General features: G+C 37.1%; 1 protein-coding gene across 8 annotated transcripts in view; it reads left to right on the plus strand.

The window, feature by feature from the left end:
* The window catches only part of FGF14 (fibroblast growth factor 14), a 382,652-nt gene that overhangs the window by 227,469 nt on the left and 132,754 nt on the right, over window positions 1-22,429 (plus strand). For 2 of the 8 annotated variants that reach the window (XM_090138927.1, XM_031613734.2), the window contains exon 1: window positions 20,857-21,122. The exons of the other annotated variants lie outside the window; for them this stretch is intronic. In XM_090138927.1, the coding sequence (XP_089995053.1) occupies window positions 20,930-21,122 (193 nt within the window). In that variant the 5' untranslated portion in view covers window positions 20,857-20,929. Of the gene's footprint in view, window positions 1-20,856; window positions 21,123-22,429 lie in introns of those variants that run through there. 8 annotated transcript variants of the gene reach the window in all.

The following is a 22,429-nucleotide window of genomic DNA, read 5'->3' on the forward strand; positions in this document are numbered from 1 at the left end:
GGTAACCATTAACTGACTCAAACTATATTAAAAATCTTTATCAAATATTTTACTAATAGAAATAGATATGTGAACGCCATAACAAATAAGGAATCATAGAATCATAAGATGGTCTGGGTTGTAAAGGACCACAATGACCATCTAGTTTCAACCCCCTTCTATGTGCAGGGTTTCCAACCACTAGACCAGGCTGTCCAGAGCCACACCCAGCCTGGCCTTGAATGCCTCCAGGATGGGGCATCCACAACCTCCTTAGGCAACCTGTTCCAGAGCTTCACCACCCTTTGTGTGAAAAAATTCCTCCTAATATCTAACCTAAACCTCCCCTGCCTTAGTTCATAACCATTCCCCCTTGACCTATTACTATCCGCCCTCGTAAACAATTGTAAAGGAAGCTTTACTGTTTTTATAATAAATAAAACAATAAACAAACTTCTTAAGTCTGACACTTTTAAAACAATTACAGCCTCCTTTCTTAATTATTCTGTCTAATTCTTCTCCATTAGTGGGAAAACATTTTCTTCATATTTCATATTTTTTCTGTAGAAATTTCTCTCTGCTTCCTTTTTCAGGTATTTCAGGCTTTTTCCTCCTATTTTTATCCTTAGCTCTTAAAACAAATCCTGCTTTTTACTTATAAACAGCTGGGGTTCAGTGCTTGGGAGTTTAAATCTGTGCCACCTTCTTCTGGAGGAAGGTGGCACAGATCTTCTCACTGATCAGGACAAGAGTGTCCTACATTTATTATACAGGGCATTTGTTTCAATTTAGGCTTTTGGCTGTAAATTTCGAATGGGTTTCATTAAACTTATTACGCAATATTCTCTGACCATCAGAAAAGACCACAAAAGAAAACCTACAGACCATGTATACTGAAGTGTTTCATCATGCTTTTTCATATTTCTTGATGCATAAATAAATGTGAGCAGAAATAACAAGCAACAACTCTCTCTACACTACCCCAACAGAGATGAACATTTTAAAATGCATCCAAAATCAATTTGGAGTACTGTACTTGGCAACTGTTTTGGGTCCTATCTATCAAAATCACTGAAATTTTGCCTTTCACTTAATTAGTGTTATCACTATAATAAAAATAAGTGCTTGCTATGGAGTAGGCTGGCATAAAAGAGGTTTCAAAGTCATATTGAATACAAATTTCAATTTCTATGTTCTCTCAAACAACGTAATCAGTTGAATTTTTGTGTCTGAAATAATTGGGAAAACAGGTCAGTGAATAGCTCAAAACAGAATTAATATGCAAATATTCTTTCTAGTTGATTAATGATATTTTTATCTAAGGTTGCTTAGATGGGCTAACTGAACCAATCATTCTTATTTACTGTTGCATGAAAAGGGCAGAGAATTTTGGCAGAATACAAACCCTCTTTGTGTTTTAGCTTGTCCTCACATATCAGAGTGCCTGGGGATGGGTGAGCTTAGATTTTGAGTGATGATGCTCAGTCAGCACTATAAGTCCCATCATGTTCAGTATATGAATTTTCACAATTATGGATTTATAAATAGCACATGGACCAATTAATCCAATCACATTCCAAGTGGTTCTTTTTCAAATTCCCTCAAGGAATCCGGCTGTGCCCAATGAGAACTCTCATGGCTAGATTAGGGAATAGTGTGGTTTATTAAATCTACAGATTCTTCTGAACTGCTGATGATAAATTACTGTATGCAAAACCTGTGAAGTTAACCAAGAACATGAATAATATGGCTGACTACAATTATGTTAAAACGTGGAATAATGGTATAGAGATTTTTAAGTTCCTCTGTGAAACCACTTGGTGTAGATGAGGTTCAAACCTTACCCAATAGATAATTCCTGTGGTGGGGAAAAATGTTAAGCCCTTTGGTTCTGAAAATCAGCAGCTTCTTCCCAACTTGTCTGGGATGGTATCTTCCCACTTGTCTGTTACGGTATCCTTCTCCCCCAGATTTCTTCTCTCAAGCCATTATTTATACTGTTCTCTTACTTTCAGGTTGAGCTGGAGTGACTCTGGTCAAACTTACCTTTTTTCACGGTTATCTTGAAAATGTGTTTCTGACAGGAACATAGAAAACGGCTCAGAAAAGTTAGTTTGCAGGATGATAATGAGTTTTGGATACAGGGCCTCAACCCACCTCCATGCTCCACATTGTTTGTTTCTTAGAGTCAGCTTACCAGCCTCTCCTGGTGTTTGCTAATAGTAAGGTCATAGGTTATGTTGCTGAGGGAACAATAATGGAACAAATTCTTCAATGGATTCCTCCCTGGAGGTTTACCTTCTCTCAAGGTTGGACATTTCAATAAGTCACCTCAGTAAATAATTCACACTTACTTGTCCTGTAACATCTTTGAAAAAAAACAGTGGAAAGTTGATTTGATCTGATTATTGCTTCTATTTCCAAGACAAATTAATTCTCCAGCGCATTGTGGTTTTCTTCTAGATAATACTTTTGACTGAGAGTGAGAAGAGAATTTAATTTTAATTTGATCTAGAGGTCACCAGCCTATTCTTCATTTTAATTCTCTGCTTGTAGTCTTCTCCTCTTTCAGGGACTGAGATAGATCTTCACAGATACCTACTGCTAACAGCCATGACATAATCTGAAAAGAATTTTATAGAGGAATCTGTCTGATGCATTACTAGCTTTCTAATGTCACCGAATTACTACACAGAATGCAAGAACACAGTGCAGCAGATTATCATCGGGCTTGTCTCATGGTGATAGTTCTTGTGTGAAATGTCAGTTAAATCTGGTGAGGAGTTCATAAGCCTTTTACATCAGAAGCTGAAAACTTGAATCAGACTACTCTGTGTCTTCTCCGGAAGGAGAACTGGATGAATCAATAGTTTTTACTTTAACGTGTTTTTTGACTTTGCTCTCTAGAAGGACCGTATTAACTTATCCAGAAATGTACACAGTGTTGAACAATGATAGAACATTTGTGAACTTGTTGGAATAGTCTCTAAACCTAGAATCCTCTCATTAATAAAGTCATGGAATTATCCTATGTCCATGGTATTTTATTTTTTATTTTTTAAATAGTCTGGCTATTTGTATGTGATATCTCTTTTGCAAAGAGTCTCTGTAACATTGATTAAAGTAGGTTTCCATTGCATTTTTTTTTTTTTTTAAACTTGTGTAAATTAATTCTTTAAAATATGTATGGAGCCTTTGTGGAGGAATATTACTATAATAGACTTCTAGTAGCAAAAACACCCTCTGTGCTAACAGATCTCAAATTTATATGTAAACTCCAAGATATTAAAATATGCAAGGCATCCATCTCTTAGCAAGCAAAGAAATAAGAGGAGACTTGTGTTCTTTGCAGCCTCATACTCCTCTCCCTTGCAACATGAGATGCCAAGTAGGATTAGCATAGTGAACTGGCAGATATAAGCTGCTGAAACTAATTTGTTTTTTACCATCAGATCAGCTGCTCAGACTCCCCCTGATGCTGCTTGTCAGTGGTAGAGAGAAGTAGCAATCAATGGAGTAAACTGGACACTAGGGTTTAGATCAACATAAAATGAAACTGCAGTTCATCAGAATTTGTCTAAACAGCAAAAGAGCAAATTAAAAAATGAAAGTGCTTTTATCTCTACAGAAAAGTGTATTAGTGTCTTCGGCAACCAGCAAATTGCATTTCTGTGCATCTAAAGATTTGCTTATTTCTTCACTAAAATGAAAGGACCCGTATTTTTTGCTTATGACTTTAAAATGTGAAAAATTTCTCTCATTAGACTACTAAGGGATTTTCCTGGTCAAGAAAAATCATGTGCTTTGTGAATAAAATGTTTCATCTCTAGTTCTTTGTCCTTACTAACAAAAGTGAATTTATTTATTTTATTCTTCAATTGCTCTATAAAATACTCTGGAATTATATGTATTTTTCACTCTGGTATTTACAGCCAAAAAGTCTCTCCAGAGGTTAGGACCTGAATCCTCTCTGTTACTTTAAATATTAGATCTTAGTTAATTTCTACTGCATTCATGCACAGCTGGTGCAGCAGAAAATTATGCTCATTCTTTGATATAGTCTCTGTAGATATACACTTGCTTGCTTGCAGCTGTAGAAATCATGGGACAATTTTACTGTATGTCCTTTTCAGACACTGTGAGACTTATAGTTTACAAAGCAGGCAATGACATAAGACACTCATTTCCTTCTGTTCAAGCTGTATCCTTGTGCTACAATGAGAGAGGGAAGCAGTGGGTGTTGTGGTAGCCTTGTAACAAAAAATTCTAAATGAAAAAAAGGGTTTTGTGACTGAATTCTTGTTATTGAAGCATTCTTCACCCTGCTCAGTGACTGTTTAGTGTAAAATCAGTTACAGGATAGTTGAACAAATGCAGAATTTAGAATGTTGAAGGAAAGGTAAGAGCTGTGGACAGAGGGAAGCAAGAGAGAGAGAAAAGTTGGAGACCAATGGTAGAAAAAACACATTATATATATATATATATATATAAAACACAATATATATATATTATATACCATATATATTATATATATATGATATCCTGGGCTCCATCAAAAGAGGGGTGGCCAGCAGGGACAGGGAGGTGATTGTTCCCTTCTACTCTGCTCTTGTGAGGCCCCATCTGGAGTACTGCATCCAAGTCTGGAGCCCCCAGTACAACAAAGACAGGGAATTGTTGGAGAGGGTCCAGAGGAGGGCCACAAAGATGATCAGGGGACTGGAGCACCTCCCCTGTGAGGACAGGCTGAGGGAGCTGGGCTTGTTCAGCCTGGAGATAAGAAGGCTGCGGTGTGACCTCATTCCAGCATTTCAGTACCTAAAGGGAGCCTACAAACAGGAGGGGAATCAACTCTTTGAAAGGGTTGATAACTGCAGGACAAGGGGAAATGGTTTTAAGTTGAGGGAAGGGAGATTTAGGTTGAACGTCAGGGGGAAATTCTTTACAGAGAGAGTGGTGAGGTACTGGAACAGGCTGCCCAGAGAAGTTGTGGATGCCCCATCCCTGGAGGTGTTCAAGGCCAGATTGGATGGGGCCCTGGGCAGTCTGGTCTAGCATTAGGTGGGATGGTTGGTGGCCCTGCATGTGGCAGGGGGGTTGGAGATTCATGATCCTTGAGGTCCCTTCCAACCCTGGCAATTCTGTGATTCTGTGATATAATTTCTGTTACTTTTCAGTACAAGAAGCATGTCTGATTGTATGTGATTCACAAAGTTTAATGGCTCAGGAGATTAATAAAGTATTATATAATCAAACAAGTGCAACATAATCCTCAAAAGTTTGTACATCATTCTTACTGCTCAGGGCAGCAATAAATATATATATTTTATATATATATTATGTATATGTATATATAAATAGAACAAAGGAATTATCTTTGATCTTGTTGTGTGTAGCATGTAATTACATGTTTTGGGTGAGTTTAAGCATTACTGTTCTTTGTGCCACTGGTTGGTTACAGTGTATAGAGCAAGGAGAGGAAAACACGCCACTTGTCCTAATGGTCAACTTCCCAGTGAAATTACCTTGTGTTTTGTTTGTTTGTTTGTTTGTTTGTTTTGTTTGTTTTCTGATTTGTTTGTCATAAACTGGCTACTACTTTCAACAGTGGCAACATTACAAATGAGATGGGTTGTTCTGACTACTTATGCTCTAGGCTTGGAAAGAATATGTCCTGATTTCCTTTTTACACTCATACAATTTTAATATTTTTTAAAATCTGTTCTTTATTGTTTTTTATCTTTTATTTGACATGCAGTCAGGGTAAGCAAGAGATGTAAGCAAGGAAATTACCTATAATTGATAAGAATAATAACGAGCACAACAGGAATAAACTGTATCTTGTTTCTTCAGATTTCTGTTCTTTTCCAATGCTAAGATTATCAATTACTACTATATGAAAAGAGCATATAGACACCAGTGAGATTATACCCCTTATTATACAAAAGAGCATGAAATTTTACAATGCATCAGAACTATTTATATGCACTCTTGCTGACAACAGCAAGGCTTAATTTCCTTCCACTGTTACATATTAAGTGAGGAAGCCATTGCTAGTATGGATAGGTCATGAAACCAGAAACAGTGAAAGTGTGGGGATCATTGATGGTCTTGGAAAATTGGAGAGAATATTTAGATTGCTCTTGTGTTCATTTGGAGCAGAGCAACCTGAAGCAGCACTTTAGATTGCCTTTTAATTCAAACGATATTAAAATTCATTTTCCTATGTACCAAAAGGAACCGTACTGCTGGAATGAAGGAATCAAGTTGTCTTATTTTTCAAGAAAATATGTTTTGATTTACAACCAAACTACATCAAATAGTTTTTTTAATTAATAATTCACTTACCTCAGTGAACATAATTAGCATATATAAACACATATAAAAGGCCAGTGAATTACATAGTATTTAAAAAAAAATATTCACCTCAGCCTAGATATACATTCTAAAATGAAATATTCTTTTACATCAAACTATTTCGAAAGAGTTGGATGTTTGTCTTCCTTCTCAGAAAATGTTTTGCAGCTTGGGAGTGGTTTACAGCAAAGAGCTTCATACTTTCATCTAATGCCCTTCCACAGCTACTACCCAAAAAAACCACCTCTGTTAACAAAGTCTTTTGCCACATATCTGCAAAGAAGTAGTAGAAGAGTGAGCCAACTTTAAACATAAATAGAATTTATATGAACACTGCTACTATTTACTATTAGCTAGATAACAAAGCTCCTAATTTTTTTTCATTTCAAAGATGAGCCACAATGGGACCCCAGCAGACTTGGTTACGTGGTATATTAGAATATTCATCTGAGTGCAGTGAAAAGAGTGGAAATCTTCAGATATGTTTAGGCATCACTGAATAACCAGGAAAATAATCACAGCTGTAATGCAAAATTACTAACATTTCTGCAGATACAACTATGTGAAAGCTTCATAAGTTATGTTTCAATGCCTACATACTAAAGCTGCCTTACATAATCTTTTAAACAGAACCCATGTTGGCTTTTGTGAATAAATTTAAATGGTCTAAAGATTTTTAATAAGTATGAGCATTATAAGCACAAAAAAAAAAAAAAAAGAAAAAAAGAAAAAGAAAATTTGGGGTATTTCAGCTGAACTTGGAATGCTCAATTCAAACAAGATTTACGAAGTACTGACAGTTAATAACTTTTTAAATACTTTTAAAATACCTTTTTAAATTTCCTTTTTCAAAAGCTTATCTGAATATTTTGTATTGGTTTAAACTCCTGTAAGAGCTTAAACACTCTAGTCTGTTTATGAACATTAGAGGGGAACGTAAATCCTGTGATTATCTTTAGAAATAGCAGAAGAAAAGTAATGTCTTGTGTACAGGAACTTACTCAGAATCTATGTTGGCCAAATGCCCCAATATATAGGGTGTGCAATATCACTGTGAAGGCCCCTGTTAATTCAAATTCTGTAGTAATTACTGATAACCTTATATTGCCATGAAAGGATTTTCCCATCAAGCCCACTAATATCTCAGTCCTAGCTTTTGTTCAAAGCAGATCAAAGAGGCACAAAGCAAGGCTTTTCCTGGAGCAGTACCCATGTCTTTTATTAGAAATGATATAATTTCTTCTTTTTTATTTTTAAAGTTGTGATTGAGATCATTCAAGGATTTCTGCTAACTCTAATTTTATTATGATTGAGATTTCCATTACAGTAAGATCAAATCTGCTAATTGGTGACGGTGTAATAGCCTTAGAAAATAGATCATTATGATTTTGCTAGCATACTTTTCCACACCTGCTTTTTCCACACCTGCTGCCATTTATGTTGGAAAAAATAAAAAGTTTATTTTCAGTCAGCAGAAGAGGGTTTTTTTTTGTTTGTTTTGTTTTGTGAATATTTGGAATGAAGAAAGCAAATCTCCTGTTTTGACTAGATTTGTTTGAATTATTAAATTGGTCCCTAGTTAATTTGAAGAATATCCCCATTATTGTTCAGTTTGTTTCGTGTTTGTTTATTCTATTTTAATATGCATATACTGTACTTGCAATTCCTTTGCCCTTGCAGTAAAAAAAAATTCTGAGAATTTTAAAAAATAGGTTTAATCTTATGTCATTCCATCTTGTAGCTATCTTTTCCCCTTACATCTGCTCATGACAAGCTTCAAGAGTATGCTCTTATATTTCTGTTGGAAAATTATATGCTCCTATGCATTATATGAATAAATATACAACTTTTTAAAACACTTATTAAAGAAATTCTTTTTAAGTAAAACTTTGTCCCATAATAGGTTTTTTTTGAGTTTGAGAGCTAAGTTGTGAAAGCTTTGCTAAACAATGCTGATAGTCGTATTTAAACCTATGTAGACCACTTGTAAATTAATTTCTTATAGAGTGAAAGGTTGAATCTTATCTTTCATAAATCCAGGATATCAGAACACAAGTTTTTAATAGTCTACTGGAAGTTGCTTTCAAATACTGTGTGTGCTGTGGAAAATCATAAGTCACGTGAATCATATAAGGAACAAACAAGGCTTAAATCATCAACAGCTCATTGTTAAATGTGCTGCCTTCTGGTCATAAATAATTTCAGAGAAAAAAAAAATGTGTCTTAAGAGCTTATCAAAGTATTTTTAATTCTTTTCCATGCATTTTTAATTTTTTTAAAAAATCCTCTTATAAAGCAGAAGCAGAGTAGAGTTTTGGAATACAGAAATATCAAATTTAGAATTTTCTGTATGTTGTTCTGATACAGGTCTGCATGCACAGATTTTTCCTTTACAAATGTTTTGTAAGAGGATGTCCAGAGGTCCCTTTCAACCTAAATTATTTCACAGTGAACATAAACCAGGGTTCAGTAAATGTATTTTCTGTACTTTTTATCCAGAAACCTGAAACCTTTTTTCAATAAATAGAACTCGTGTAAGCTTTTTTGATACATTCCTGCAAAACCTTACATAAAATAGATAGCAAACCCCATCATTATTTTAGATTACTGTGCTCTTTCTTTGTATTCCCCTGAGCCTATAGGAGGGTTCAGCAGGCAAATTGGTTTAGGTACAAATCTTGAAATACTGAAGAAGCAGGTCTGCAAGTTTCTGACATTTTTCAAAGGAAATTAGATACAGGATTGATCATATTTCCACAATGTACTGGAAGACATTGATTTCATTCTTTTGGGTTTATTTTAGCTTTGTTTGTTTGTTTGTTTAAGTAGGAGATTTAAAATAATAAGGATTGATTTCTATGGAAGTTAACCTGCCTGTGTCCAAGGATTTAGCAATCAGGTTAAAAAATGAGAGTATAATCAAAACACTATTATTTTGCATAATACAACTTTAAACAAAATCATTAAGAACTTATTTATATAAATTATAATTCCAGTCAAGTATAGTACCCTATTCCAGATGTGTAAAACTACAGTGGTAAATAAATATATTTTCTTACAATAAATGATGTGTAGGTTGTTTATGGTTGAGACTCGAAGGCCAGAAATGATTGCTTTGTCTTTGAAGAGAGAATATTAGTCAAGGAGCTATGGTTCACAGTAATTTGGCTGCTAGTATGTTCCATTTATAATGAGTTCTGTTCTTCCTTATCAATGTAGCATAGCCAGAACCACTCGCTTATGATTTACAGAGCACAGCTTTGAATTGCATGTAAGAGAGCTTACACTCAAGCTGTTTCCTGGTACTAATTTAGATCTTCCTCCCTACATCTGCAGCTAAAGCAAGTTTCCATAGTGCATAAGCTAAGGCTGGAAATAAATCAAAAATATTTGATACTTGGTGAGAAATTTAAATATATTTTCATACACACACACACATATATATATTCATTTTTCAAATAAAGTGCTACATTTCCTAATCTGAGCAAAAAAGGCAAAAAAGTAACATACACTTGGAGACTTCTGCTAACGAATCCAAGAGGCTTGAGATCATCAGTAGCAAGTGTGGTTTCAAGATAAATGCATTGAGAAAAGTGAGCTTTGGGAAGGGGCTGTGTTCTGCCTACCAGTGCTGAAGGCTAAGTGTATGTTAGAGTTGAGGCCAGTTCTCTCAGTCTAATCCAATTATTCTGTTTTGATTTTATTCATCCATGGACTGATGGCTTCTCATTCACTCCTAGCCTGTTAGTAAGAGGCTGTGAATCAGTCATCAACTCGGTGGATGCTAAGGTTTTTCAAGTATTGAAATACTGCCAGTTAGAAGCAGTGTAACTCACACCAACCCTTCTGAACCTTGCAGCTTTCTGGGAGGTGATTTCAAAATAGTCTTAGGCTGATCTGAGACTGTCCTACAACTGAGAAATGCATGCCCACTTCCTTGCTTCATGTACAACTTTGCCAGCTTTGTATATGGACAAGACTGCATGGTAAACTGTACCAATGCACAATCAAGCTGAAAAGTAACAAGTAAGAAAAAGAAAATGTTGAATCTGTGACTAACTTTTCACATGAAAAAAAGTGTAGCTCTAGTAGACTTTCTGGGTGCCCTCTGTATACATACTGTCTGCAGATTATTAGGCCTTGTATGAAAATTTTCAGCTATGTTAGCCAGATAATGAACATCATGCTATTAAGACACCATGTATCCTTAAGTGAAAAGTGCACTTATATAATAGAGTTAGACTGGCACGAATTTTATGGGGAGCTTAATAAGACACTTGAATATTGGGTTTAAAAGGTGATTGCTGTAACTTGTAACTCTAGGAAGATAATTTTTATTATCTGTGATTAAATCTAAATTAATTTTCCCAAGTGCTTGGATATTCCTTCTGTCTAAGATGAATGGAAAGTCTCTTTCAACAAGCTGATTCATAGCTAATCATTCTTCCGCTCCATGCTTTGATGTTTCAGTTATCTCTTTTCTCTCCTTAACCAATATCTACGCTTCAGCTTAACTTCTGCAAGCTTTGGAAGTTAGTATACTGTTTACATTTTTTTAACTTATTGACTTTATAGATTTTTTTATATAAAAAATTTATAGAAGCAATGCAAAATAGTAAGGTGTTTAGAAAGATTTACAGAATCACTGTGATAACCATGAATTTGTTAAAAAGTGGAAAGAGAGAATTTTAATTTTTATATTGGAACACTTTCTAGGAATTAAACTAGGGATTACAATCGGGGGTGAAAAATCCAATACACATAAGTCTGTATTTATTTTTTTAAGTTACCTTAAAATAACTTTCTTTCCTTCTTTCCTTCTTTCCTTCTTTCCTTCCTTCTTTCTTTCTTTCCTTCTTTCTTTCTTCCTTTCTTCCTTTCTTCCTTTCTTCCTTTCTTCCTTTCTTTCTTTCTTCCTTTCTTCCTTTCTTTCTTTCTTTCTTTCTTTCTTTCTTTCTTTCTTTCTTTCTTTCTTTCTTTCTTTCTTTCTTTCTTTCTTTCTTTCTTTCTTTCTTTCTTTCTTTCTTTTCTTTCCTTCCTTCTTTCCTTCTTTCCTTCTTTCCTTTTTTCCTTCTTTCCTTTTTTCCTTCTTTCCTTCTTTCCTTCTTTCCTTTTTTCCTTCTTTCTTTCTTTCCTTCTTTCTTTCTTTCTTTCTTTCCTTCCTTCTTTCCTTCCTCCCTTCTTCATTTATTTATTTATCTATTTATTTATTTATTTATTTATTTATTTATTTATTTATTTCCTTCTTTCCTTCCTTCCTTCCTTCCTTGTTTCTTCCTTCCTTCCTTCCTTCCTTCCTTCCTTCCTTCCTTCCTTCCTTCCTTCCTTCCTTCCTTCCTTCCTTCCTTCCTTCCTTCCTTCCTTCCTTCCTTCCTTCCTTCCTTCCCTCCTTCCTTCCTTCCTTCCTTCCTTCCTTCCTCCCTCCCTCCCTCCCTCCCTCCCTCCCTCCCTTCCTCCCTTCCTCCCTTCCTTCCTCCCTTCCTCCCTTCCTCCCTTCCTCCCTTCCTCCCTTCCTCCCTTCCTTCTTTTAAAGAAAGGGAGAATTTAACTTCTACCATGCAGATGTTGGTAAATATCTCAATCACACGTTAACTCAACTTTTAACTGTTACAAATAATTCTAGTTTCCTGCAGCAGTGCAAGTAGTAGAAGGAAAATATACCAGTTTGTGTTACAAGTTATTTCCCAGTCAATATATCTGTAGATAACTAGTGTAACACTGTCCACTGCTGGCAAATCAGATAATTGCACTGCACATTAGAGCAATATGTTATTGGAATGTTTTGCTTAGTTAACAATCTTGATTGTAAAATACTTAATAGTTTAGGTTTCTAGGTCACTGTAGGATTATCGGGTCAGTGTTTGAGTATTCATGCTATTGCTGTTAATAATAAGGGCTATGATATTTGAGCTAAATAGAATATCAGCTTAGTACTATCCTGGTATTTTTGTAGAAGATAACATTTTGGGTTTTTTTGTTGTTGTTGTTGTTGTTTTTGTTGTTTTGTTTTGTTTTTTTCCTTAATAGAGTTAAGCACGTGCAAAGAAAATCCTTCTGTTAAAGAAAATATTGCAGAATGAAAGAAACGTTAGGTGGAAACAAACAATAGCAGCTAGTTATGCTAATAAAAATAGCATTATAATGTCAGATATTTCTGAATACCTAAATCGACTTTAAAAAAAAAGAGAAATTTATATTTGTCATTAATTTATTCAATAGAAATAGTAGACAATGCACTAAACTTATTTGTTTAGAAAGAAGGAAACAGAGCATGCAACTTTTTCTGAAAAAAAAAAAAAATTAGTTGTGCCTGAACACCCAATATGAACAGATCTCAGAGGAGAACAAAGTTTACCCTATAAATTTACCAAGGTTGCAGTGTATCTACTTATTCTTCATTCAGAGACTTGTCCTGGTCAACAGTACCCAGAGATATTCTTTATTACACTGCCTCTAGAACAAGAATATAATGGGATTTTAGTTTTTAGGACTTATTTTTCCTTGTCTGTATCTCCAAAATAGTATCAAATGCCTTGCAAAGTTTGAAAATTAATAGCAGATGAATTATAAACAAAGACAGTTTTTATTTTAACATATTAATTGCACTGCCAATTTTAGATTAGATAGCATAAAAAAGGCTATTTTTTTCTTTACATTATTTGCTGTACCTGTGTGTGTCTGTATGTTTGCATGTATGCAAGTGCACACAGTTGTGTTCCCCTCACCAGTGGGAATCATTTTATTTACTTACAGGATTACTGGATTTATTTTAGGCGGAATTTCTGTTTCTCAGGCTAACAATTTCTGTATGTCTACTAATCCTTGTTTTCAGCATTTCCTTTTAAAGCTTAAAGTGTTGTTTGGTTTTTTTTCTCCTGACTTTCTATGAGATAGCCAAAACCCAGTACCTCTCTTATTACAGTCCAGAAGTATAACATTATTACATGTTTGCATATCTGTTCTCAGGAAAGTGAGAATCCCTTATGCAAGGTTTAAAAACAAATATTAGGAAAGACTTTAAAGAAACACTGTCTGGAATTTTGATATATATATATATATATATATGATTTCCTACTAACTTAAGTTAGAAGATGTTAAGTTCAATGTCTAAGCTAGAATTTATATATTGTATAACGAGTGGGCAGATTATTCACCTTAGAATGGTACTCAGAAAAGGCAAGTGAATGAAGTATTCCCATACCAAGCATGCCAAATTCTCTTAAATAGAAAAATCTTCTCATGTTGATGAGATTTTACATATTCATATATTTTCGGCTTATATATTTTGGGTGTTATTTGTATGCAGTGATGTTATTTATTTCACAGATAAAAAGACTAAAGGACCTGACTCTCCTATCTAGATGTTGGCTGGAATATAAGTATGTAATTAACTAGTAAATATTGTGACATAATGTCAAATGTATATGAAACAAACCATCCAATGAGTGTATCCATGTTTGTATTCCTAAATCACTGTTATCCAGACAGTTGAGATTTTTTTCCTTTCTAGCTGGAAATTTTTGTATGATGGCTACTTTTCTAGAGGCCATAAATCATTTTAGAATCATCAAAAATCCAGGTGTGTGAAGGATCATATTTGTTCTGGTTCCATTCAAGAGACTGAATTTTTACATTGCAATCTTCTTAATTTTTTTTCTGTTTTAAGAAACAGAACCCTTAAGGAACCCTTCAAAGGAAGGTATTAAATCAAGCAAGTATAATATGTATTGTCGTGCTCTGTCAACTTTACTGATTCTAGAGGAAGTCCACTGTAGGCTTGAGACTGGATCTCTGTTCTCGGGAATGGGGTTTCTTTTGTTTCTATACAACAAAATAGAGTAGACTCATATTATAGTGACTTTCATTTCCTTGAAAAAATGATGGCAATGTCTGCTATATATTTACGAACTCAAGCAGAAGAAAACACAGTCCTGTTGTAGCTTGATAAGCAAATGCAACAGATGTTGACTTACAATGACAAATTACCATAGAAACTCTTTACTGCTAATACTTAAAACTGCTCTGCACATCTGTGAGGAGTTGAGATGGATATTATTATTTTTTTAATGACAGTTGCTATGTTTTGTCACTGGAGCATTGTCTAAAGGACACTGGTGGCAAATTTTTGGTTTTAGCTACAGCAGAAGCAAAATAAAAGACAGTGCATTTCTCATGTTAGTACTTAAGAATCTCTCTTCAAGGGGGCTATTTACTGTGGAAAGTTAAAATCCTGTGTATGATTATTACTGCAGAAATGATGGTGCACTTCATGTTTAATTACTTCTATGGATTTTTCCCTTAAAGTGATCATGGCTTTTATTTTTTTTTTCCATTGTTAAATATTGTTTAAGAGACCTTTGTTGGAGATAAGTTTTGGGTCCCAGTCCTTCAGGGCTTCTTATGATCTGTGTGCTGATAGGAGTATCCTGTCAGTCCAGGTGTTATCTTTTATTCACCTAGTCTAGAAGAGGTATCAGAACTAGCAGATAGATGATAGAATGAAAACTGGGAACACACATGAAAGATGTCACTGGAGAAGCATTGACAGTTAGGAGCTATAATCCTATATCTTATCTTGCTGAATAATTGTAAAAACAGTTTGAGAATCTCTTCTCACTGTTCTCTGTAGAAGAATAAAGAGTTAGGCAGTGGAAATGAAAGCAAAACTTTAAACAATTAAAACAGGTATTCTTCTTGAAACAGCACTATTTCTTAGACTCATCACTGCAATATAGTCAATGCTAAATTGAACAGGAGGAAAGTAAAGTCACAAAAGTGAGACTAACCAATTTGAAAATTATGTTATTTCTAAAGAATAAACCAATAAAAACATTCATTGCTCTTTTATGGATCATCTACTAAATATTTTATACCGTTCCTTAAATGAACCTGTATCTTTACTAGCATAGATGTGTTTACTCCATTGCAGACATGTCATAGGTCACATTTGGAAGAAACTGGTTAATGTAAAAGGAAAATATTGCATTAGCTAAACAATTGGCATTGAGCTGGTATAGTGACTTAAATGTTACGCATGCCGATGTTTAGTTTCCCATAGTTCTCTGCATAATCAGTAATCTAATGTATGACTTTATTGCATGGTGGGTTAATTTATTCTTGCACATATATTACTTATGCATTAAGAGTTCTTCAAAGAACTTAGATACATACAGTCAAGTAAGTGCAGAATCTGTGAAGAAACTGTATAAAATATGTGATGTCCTGTAAACAATATATATATATATATTATATATATATATGTATAAAATCTAGAACTTCTTAATCAGTAAATTTTAGCAGATATGAATTTTGCTTCTTGAGTACATTGTGAATCTAGAGACTGAAAGGTGAGTGCTTTTGACGCACAGCAGTGTAAAAGCATAGATGCCCAAGTTCTGAAGCATATTAGCATATTTAATAAACTTTATTCTTAGTGCTCTTCAAAGTCTAGCATCAAGTGTTTGAGGCATTCAGGATTTTAAGATGCAGCAGTTCAGACAGGTTAATAGTAATTTACAAGGAGAATAATAGACAAACCAGCATGTGCAAAACAGATAAAATTGAACTAATTCAAACCATTTAAAGCTCATTGCATAGTAATATTCACCTTATTATAAGCATGGAACGTACTTCAACTTTCTGAAAAAGCATTATTACCATAATTTGTGACTTCATATGTACATACATACACACATTCATATGTATATGGTCACAAAAAAATGATTTTATAATAAAATTTTATGTCAACAAATATTTTTTAGATTATATATTTTTAAAAGTGAAACATCTGCCAGCCTACAGGGTAAGCCTTTGGCCCTATTTCTTCTATCTTGTTCAACTCATGAAGTTAGATATCATCTAGCTTTGTGCTCCAAGAATATTAAATTAAAAAATTAAAAGTTACTATTGCTTTCAAAAACCCAGCCTCCTCCATTTGTAAACACATTGCATACCTGAGGCAGATACAAATTTGTATTTAAATGAGTAATCCTATCTTTAGTACTGTATCAATTTTTCTTATCTTTTCATTATGCATAGTTTGATAGTTTTTAGTATATAGAAAGAATTTAGACACTCAAATTATGTTCCAAAAAAAATTATCAGCAACATTCACTAACTTTATGATCAGTACTGAGAAGTGTTCAGAAACAAAAGCCTAGCTAGAAACAGCACTCCAGTAATCAACCTACTGTCTCATCAAATACACTGGAAAGTGATTCAATTAATCAATTGGAACTTAAAAACAAGTAATTTTCACTGCTGAAACATCTTTTCATGAATTTACTTTTTTGTTGTTGCTGTTGTTCAATTGCTCAGATGTACTATTATGTATACCTTGTAATTCTTAGGCCTAGATTATTCCTAGAGAAGCCTTCCCAATTTGAAAGGAAGTTTATGGAGTAAAAACTTAATCCTGTTTGCAACCATAGCACAGAATTTCTTAAATAATAATAATAATAATAATTGCTTTTTCAGCGATACAAAATGATCTTCAACTCCTTAGAGTCTTGAAGAACCTCGAGGTTCACAATATTCAACAAATTCCTTCTAAAATATAAAATAAGATGAATTTGCAGTATCATACTCCAGAGTAGTTAGCCAGACAGGAAAGCTGTGTCAACTTCTAGTAAGGAATTGCAATAAGAACTAGCTCTCATGAAACAAGGATATATTGAACAGCAATGAAATTGGCATTTTACACTTACACGCCTCTCAGAGACATCACAATTATTTTTTAAGTTTTGATTTGGTTTTTGGTTTTGATATAAGTAATGGTTTCAGGTTATCTGGGTTGAAAATATGTAGAGGGCAAGATTCCAGTAGTAATACCTTTTTGTTTATATTGATTTATGAAAGGAAGAACAGTCTTCATAGCTTTAAACAGTAAAGATGACAATTTTGATTCTGAAAGCTTTGCAGTCCAAAGATCTAGGCTAGGTTAGGATATAAAGCATAGAACCTAATTTTTAAAAATGGAAGCCGCTATGAAAATCTATGAATGTGTACTAACATTAATGGTTTGTTAAACATATTAAACTTTGTTACTTGAAAATGTTACCTTATAATTTACCTTTAAAATTAGCTGATGCTTTGTTTTCAGCAATATACCAAAAATAAATGTAAGAAATAAAACTGTTTCATACTCTAGTATACGATAAAACAAGTAGTTCACATACATGTTATAACTGGTAAATGTCTTCCTCTAAAATTAATTGAAACAAATAGCTTTAAAAAAATCTATTTTTTTTTTTTTTAATTTAGCAAACTCTCGAAATTAAAAATAAATTAGTAGTTAGAAATGAACAGATGGGAAAATAAAAAGTATTGAAAATCCCTGTCCCTCTTTTCTGCTTTTAATAATTTGCTTGCCTATCCAGACTTTATTAATCAGAAATAAAATCCTATTTTAATGTAGCAAAAGTTATAACTAAGATATTTCTATTTCTCCTAATGCATAATCTTTTGTATTTACTAGTCTTTAAGATAGTAGCTATATTCTCATTTCCACAAGCCATTTGTTAGTCAGAACTTCACTCGGACTAAATTGCACACATTTTATCACAAGTTAAGACAGCAGATGGCTCTCTTGAGTTTTCTTTGCGAAACCTCATGCTGTAAACAACTGCTCTGCATTTTTGAGATGCAAGTAGAAAGCGATTGTTTTTGATCTCCGCAGTAAGAAATGCAATTCGTCCTGTCTGCAGCCTCATCTTCACCTTCATTTTTCCCTTTGGCTACCACTCTGATCATTATAGTATTGAAAAATATTAGGGCGTTTTGGCAAAAGTCCAGTATTTGAAGGAAACCGTGGAAATAGAGTAGTAGATAACATAGAGTAGATAGTATCGTTGGATAGCATAGAAGAGTTCTTATAGCAAAGGGAACATGAAACTCACTTTATGGAGAGAGTCTCACAAAAAAAAAAAAAATCGAGCTGGTTGTACGCCATTCCTAAATTCCCATAAAAATTCAATATAATGGAGAGTTTGGCTTTGTTTCACTCTGCTTCTCGTTATTCAGTCCTTTGTTTGGATCCAGGAGCCAGGTCGAGAAGGACATTTCGAATTGTGTGTGTCCCGACACCTCCCCTACTGGTGGCAGGGGTTGATGCTCCAGGGACACCCGTGTTCAGTCTTACTGACGCTGTCCATGGTGCTGAAGCAGATATGAGCGGGGAGCGGGCGGGCGGGACTGGGCTGGTGAGCGCTACACCGAGGGGCACATGGAAAAAGACAAAGAAAGGACCTAAAGAACACAGCACTATGTCTTCTCTGCTTGCTACGAAGTATGAAAAAGGGAAGCGTACTGCAAAACAATCACAGTGAAATTTAAATTTGGAAAGAAACCAAACAAACACCAAAATCTAAAAAACAGCCCTCTCTCTAATTGCATTAGTTAAGGTAATTGTAGCAGTTGTAAGGAAATCGCTGCTGTGTAAAAAATGCCAGACAGAAAATCCAGTGTGAGTGTTTTAGCTGAATCTCTTTAGAGACACTTTCAAATAGAATTAAAACGTATTATCCGGATCCGATTGTGCATACTCTGCTTCTAGTTGGTCTAGAATTAATACAAAATCCTTGTATATGGGAGTTCCTTCCATACACTTCTGTCTTTGTATAAAAATATCTCTTCGTAGATTAAAGGATTTAGGGAAATAATGGTCAATACCAGAGATGCTGAAGCTTCTGCTAAAACAAGAACCTAAAATTACCAACAGGTCCCCTATTGAAAAGTTGGGAATTATTCTAGATGTGTATTATTCTGGATGGATATTTAAGCTTAGGGAAGATCTGTTGTTATTTAGGTTCCTTGTCTGGTTCGTTTGGTTCCCAGTATTTTATTTTTAAAGAAACGTCTAGAAATTAGAGCACTTTAAAAAGAGTATACATATCTATCTATCTCTATATATACATGTTATGTATATTTATTTTGTGATATTTGCCTGTACAAAAAAAAAAAAAAAAAAAAAAAAAAAGCCTTTCCCTACAGAATGACTTTACCTTATTTCTGTGTAGCTACTGGCTTCCTTTTTCTATTTACCTCTGGTTAGTCACAACTTAGGAAGTTTCACCATTAGACTGGTAGAAAGTGTGAAAAACATTGAATCCTTATTTGAAATGAGAAATCACAGAAAATAGATGAGTTGTTGCATTTTAGATACTATTTATTATGTGAACTCCTTGGGGCAGAGACTCGTAAGACTTTCTGGTTTAGCAAGTACAAAAAGCATTTAGAAAGAATTTTACACAGTGCTGGTGATGCAGTGGTTGTGTCTGCTTGTGGATGATGTCTTGGGAAACTCCTTCAGCATTTCTGAGACCTTGGAAAAGAGTTTATGTTCTAAGTTAGAAGCCTGTTCATGATCTCCTCTCTCAGACAATGGGCACACGCAGGTTTCAGTGGAAGGTCCCCACAGATGCCTAGGTGTACCTCTACCTTACCACCCCAAATCCATCTCATGAAGCAGAACTCCCCGGACCATTGGATTGGTCTCGGTGCGGTACAAGAAGGGGCCCGCTTGGGTCCTCCCCCCTCGCTGACCTCTACCCCACTTCTCAGTCTTGGGATCTGAGTTTCTCGCGTAGCGCTGTGCAACAGCCCCGCTGGCGGCCTGAGACACGGCGAGCGAGAGGGCGGCAGATCCGTGCAGCCCCCGCAGCGGCTCGGAGGGGCAGGGTGAGGTGTGCGTGGTGACAGGGAGTCGGTGAGAGGGCGTGCCAAGGTGCCTCCATGTGAGGAGGGTGCCTCTGTGTGCAGGGCCACGTGTGCCTCCGGCAGCGCTCGGCGCTGTCCTACCCTGCCCGCGGGAAGCCCCGCACGGGGCGGCCCGGAAAGCTAAAGGAGAGCGGTGGTTGCTGGCGGAGGATCCGCTGGGAACTCACAGTATGCCACCAGAAATCGGCATCGGCGGCACCCCCCTCCCCTCTTCCTTTATTCTCCCGTTCCTCCTCCACCCCCTTTCCCTCGCCGCCCCTCAGATGGGGAGGACAAAAAAGCTCCAGCGGTGCGCGTGTGTGTGCGTGTGCGCGTGTAGGGAGGCTGGAGCGGGGTGGGACTGAAGGGCTGTGATTACAGCTCTCCCAGGAGAAGGAGATTGCTCTCTCCAGATGCTGATTTCCGAAGCACTTGGCAATCATCAGGCAGGAGCCTGGAAGAGGCGGCGGTAGCCGCCCCAGCCGCGCCGATGGCAGCGGCGGGCGAGCGGGCGGTGGCAGCGCGGGGCTAAGGGGCAGCCGGGAAAGGCGAAGCCGCCTGCCCGACCGGGCGCCGCGCCGCGCGGCTCTGCCCCGAGCACGCCTCGCGCCGCTCCGCTTCGCGCCGCTCCGCCCGCAGCCGCCGCCCGAGCGGGCGCCCGGCGCCGGGGCAGGGCGGGAGGGGCGGCGGAGCACCCATGCGGTGACCCGCGGCGGGAGCAGCTCCCGCGGGCCGCAGGGCGGGGGGGCTCCGCCGCAGCCGCGCCTCGCCCCGGAGGAGGCTACCGCGCCCTCTCGCCCGTGCCCCCGGGGATGGGGCCCCGCCGGGGCTGAGCGCCCCGCCGCCCACCCCCTGCCCGTCGCGGCGCCGGCCGGTGTGGGCGAGCCGGCGAGCAGCCATGGCAGCGGCCATCGCCAGCGGCTTGATCCGCCAGAAGCGGCAGGCGAGGGAGCAGCACTGGGACCGGCCCTCGGCCAGCAGGAGGCGGAACAGCCCTAGCAAGAACCGCGGGCTCTGCAACGGCAACCTGGTGGATATTTTCTCCAAGGTCCGCATCTTCGGGCTCAAGAAGCGGCGGTTGCGGCGCCAAGGTGCGTGCCTGTGGCCGAGCCCACCCGGGGGGCGGGCGGGAGCGGGCAACCTGTGGCCACCAACTTCCCGAGCAGGGCGAGCCGCCGCCGCCCCGCTCAGCCCCTCCCGGGGTTCGCGTTGTGGCTGAGGGAGACGGGGCTCGGGGACTTCCCACGGCGAGGTGACAGATGTAGCGAGTCATGCTTGATCGCACCCCTATCACCACTTCTCCCCCCACACTTTTTTTTTTCTTCCCCTTTTCTTTCTCTTGGTGTGTTTTTGAGGATGCATAGTACGTAGCACGGAAAGCTTTCCGAACGTCCGGTGTCTGGGATGGCAACCTGACGGAGCCGTCTCTAATGAGTCCCCATTGATAAGCTGCCTGCTTTGTTTTTCCGTGCAGTCTGCAGCCGTGCTACTCAGTGCCCGCTCCATGTTGCCCTAAGCAGCAAGAAACAGTAACTTCTGAATTGCCAAAGAAATATGTCATAGCTGGCAGCTTTGGGAGCCCATGCTTGCATCCCTCTCTATACATCTGCCTTCCAACTGCTCTTCCCCAGTTAAGGCCTATCAATATAGACAAGGAAGTCTGGCAGACAGTTTTTCTCACGCATGGATCACAAGTAGTCAACAAGTCCAAGGTATCTAAAACTGGTACCATTAGGACTGAGTTTTGGCAGTACATTGTGTCAGGACCCTGGAAATTAAAGGAGTTAAGTGACAACGTGACTACTTCCCCGGTTGTTCTTATTTTGTGATATTCAACTCCATATTCAATAGCGTTCAGAACTGGTGATGACTTATTTTATACTTGTCCTTGGGAAACAAGTAGCTTTAAAGCAAAAGAATTGTGTCAAAAAGAGTGAAAATCTTAGGTATAATTCAAAACAGGGATAATGCAGTCAGTGGTCACATAGAACATAGAAGCTATACTCTCACTAACATTAGAGAATGCCACCATGTGTTGTAGATTGGTATGTATAGTAAATTATACTAAATCACCTCTGTAAGTTGGGTTGGAAGATAATTCTAAGAAGCATAGTTAATGATCTACTCTGATTGATGCCTCCTGTGCTTTTTTTTTTTTTTTCTCCATGCTTTATATTTGAAATATCATAAACTTATACGATTAATCCATATTTTTTTTATATATAACTTTATTACTTAGGAACTATTCCTCGTAACTTCTATTACATTCTAATCTTGCCTTTTTTAGATAGAACAGTGGTACAGGGATGATGAGTTATCACCATCCCTGCATGTCAGTGGCAAAATCTATGCAGGTTTATTTTTAGGCAGTCGGCATATGAGCTTAATGATAAGACTA

The sequence above is a fragment of the Phasianus colchicus genome, chromosome 1 (genome assembly GCF_987193195.1).
Source record: "Phasianus colchicus chromosome 1, bPhaCol1.hap1.1, whole genome shotgun sequence".
In the NCBI taxonomy this organism is placed as follows: Eukaryota; Metazoa; Chordata; class Aves; order Galliformes; family Phasianidae; genus Phasianus; species Phasianus colchicus.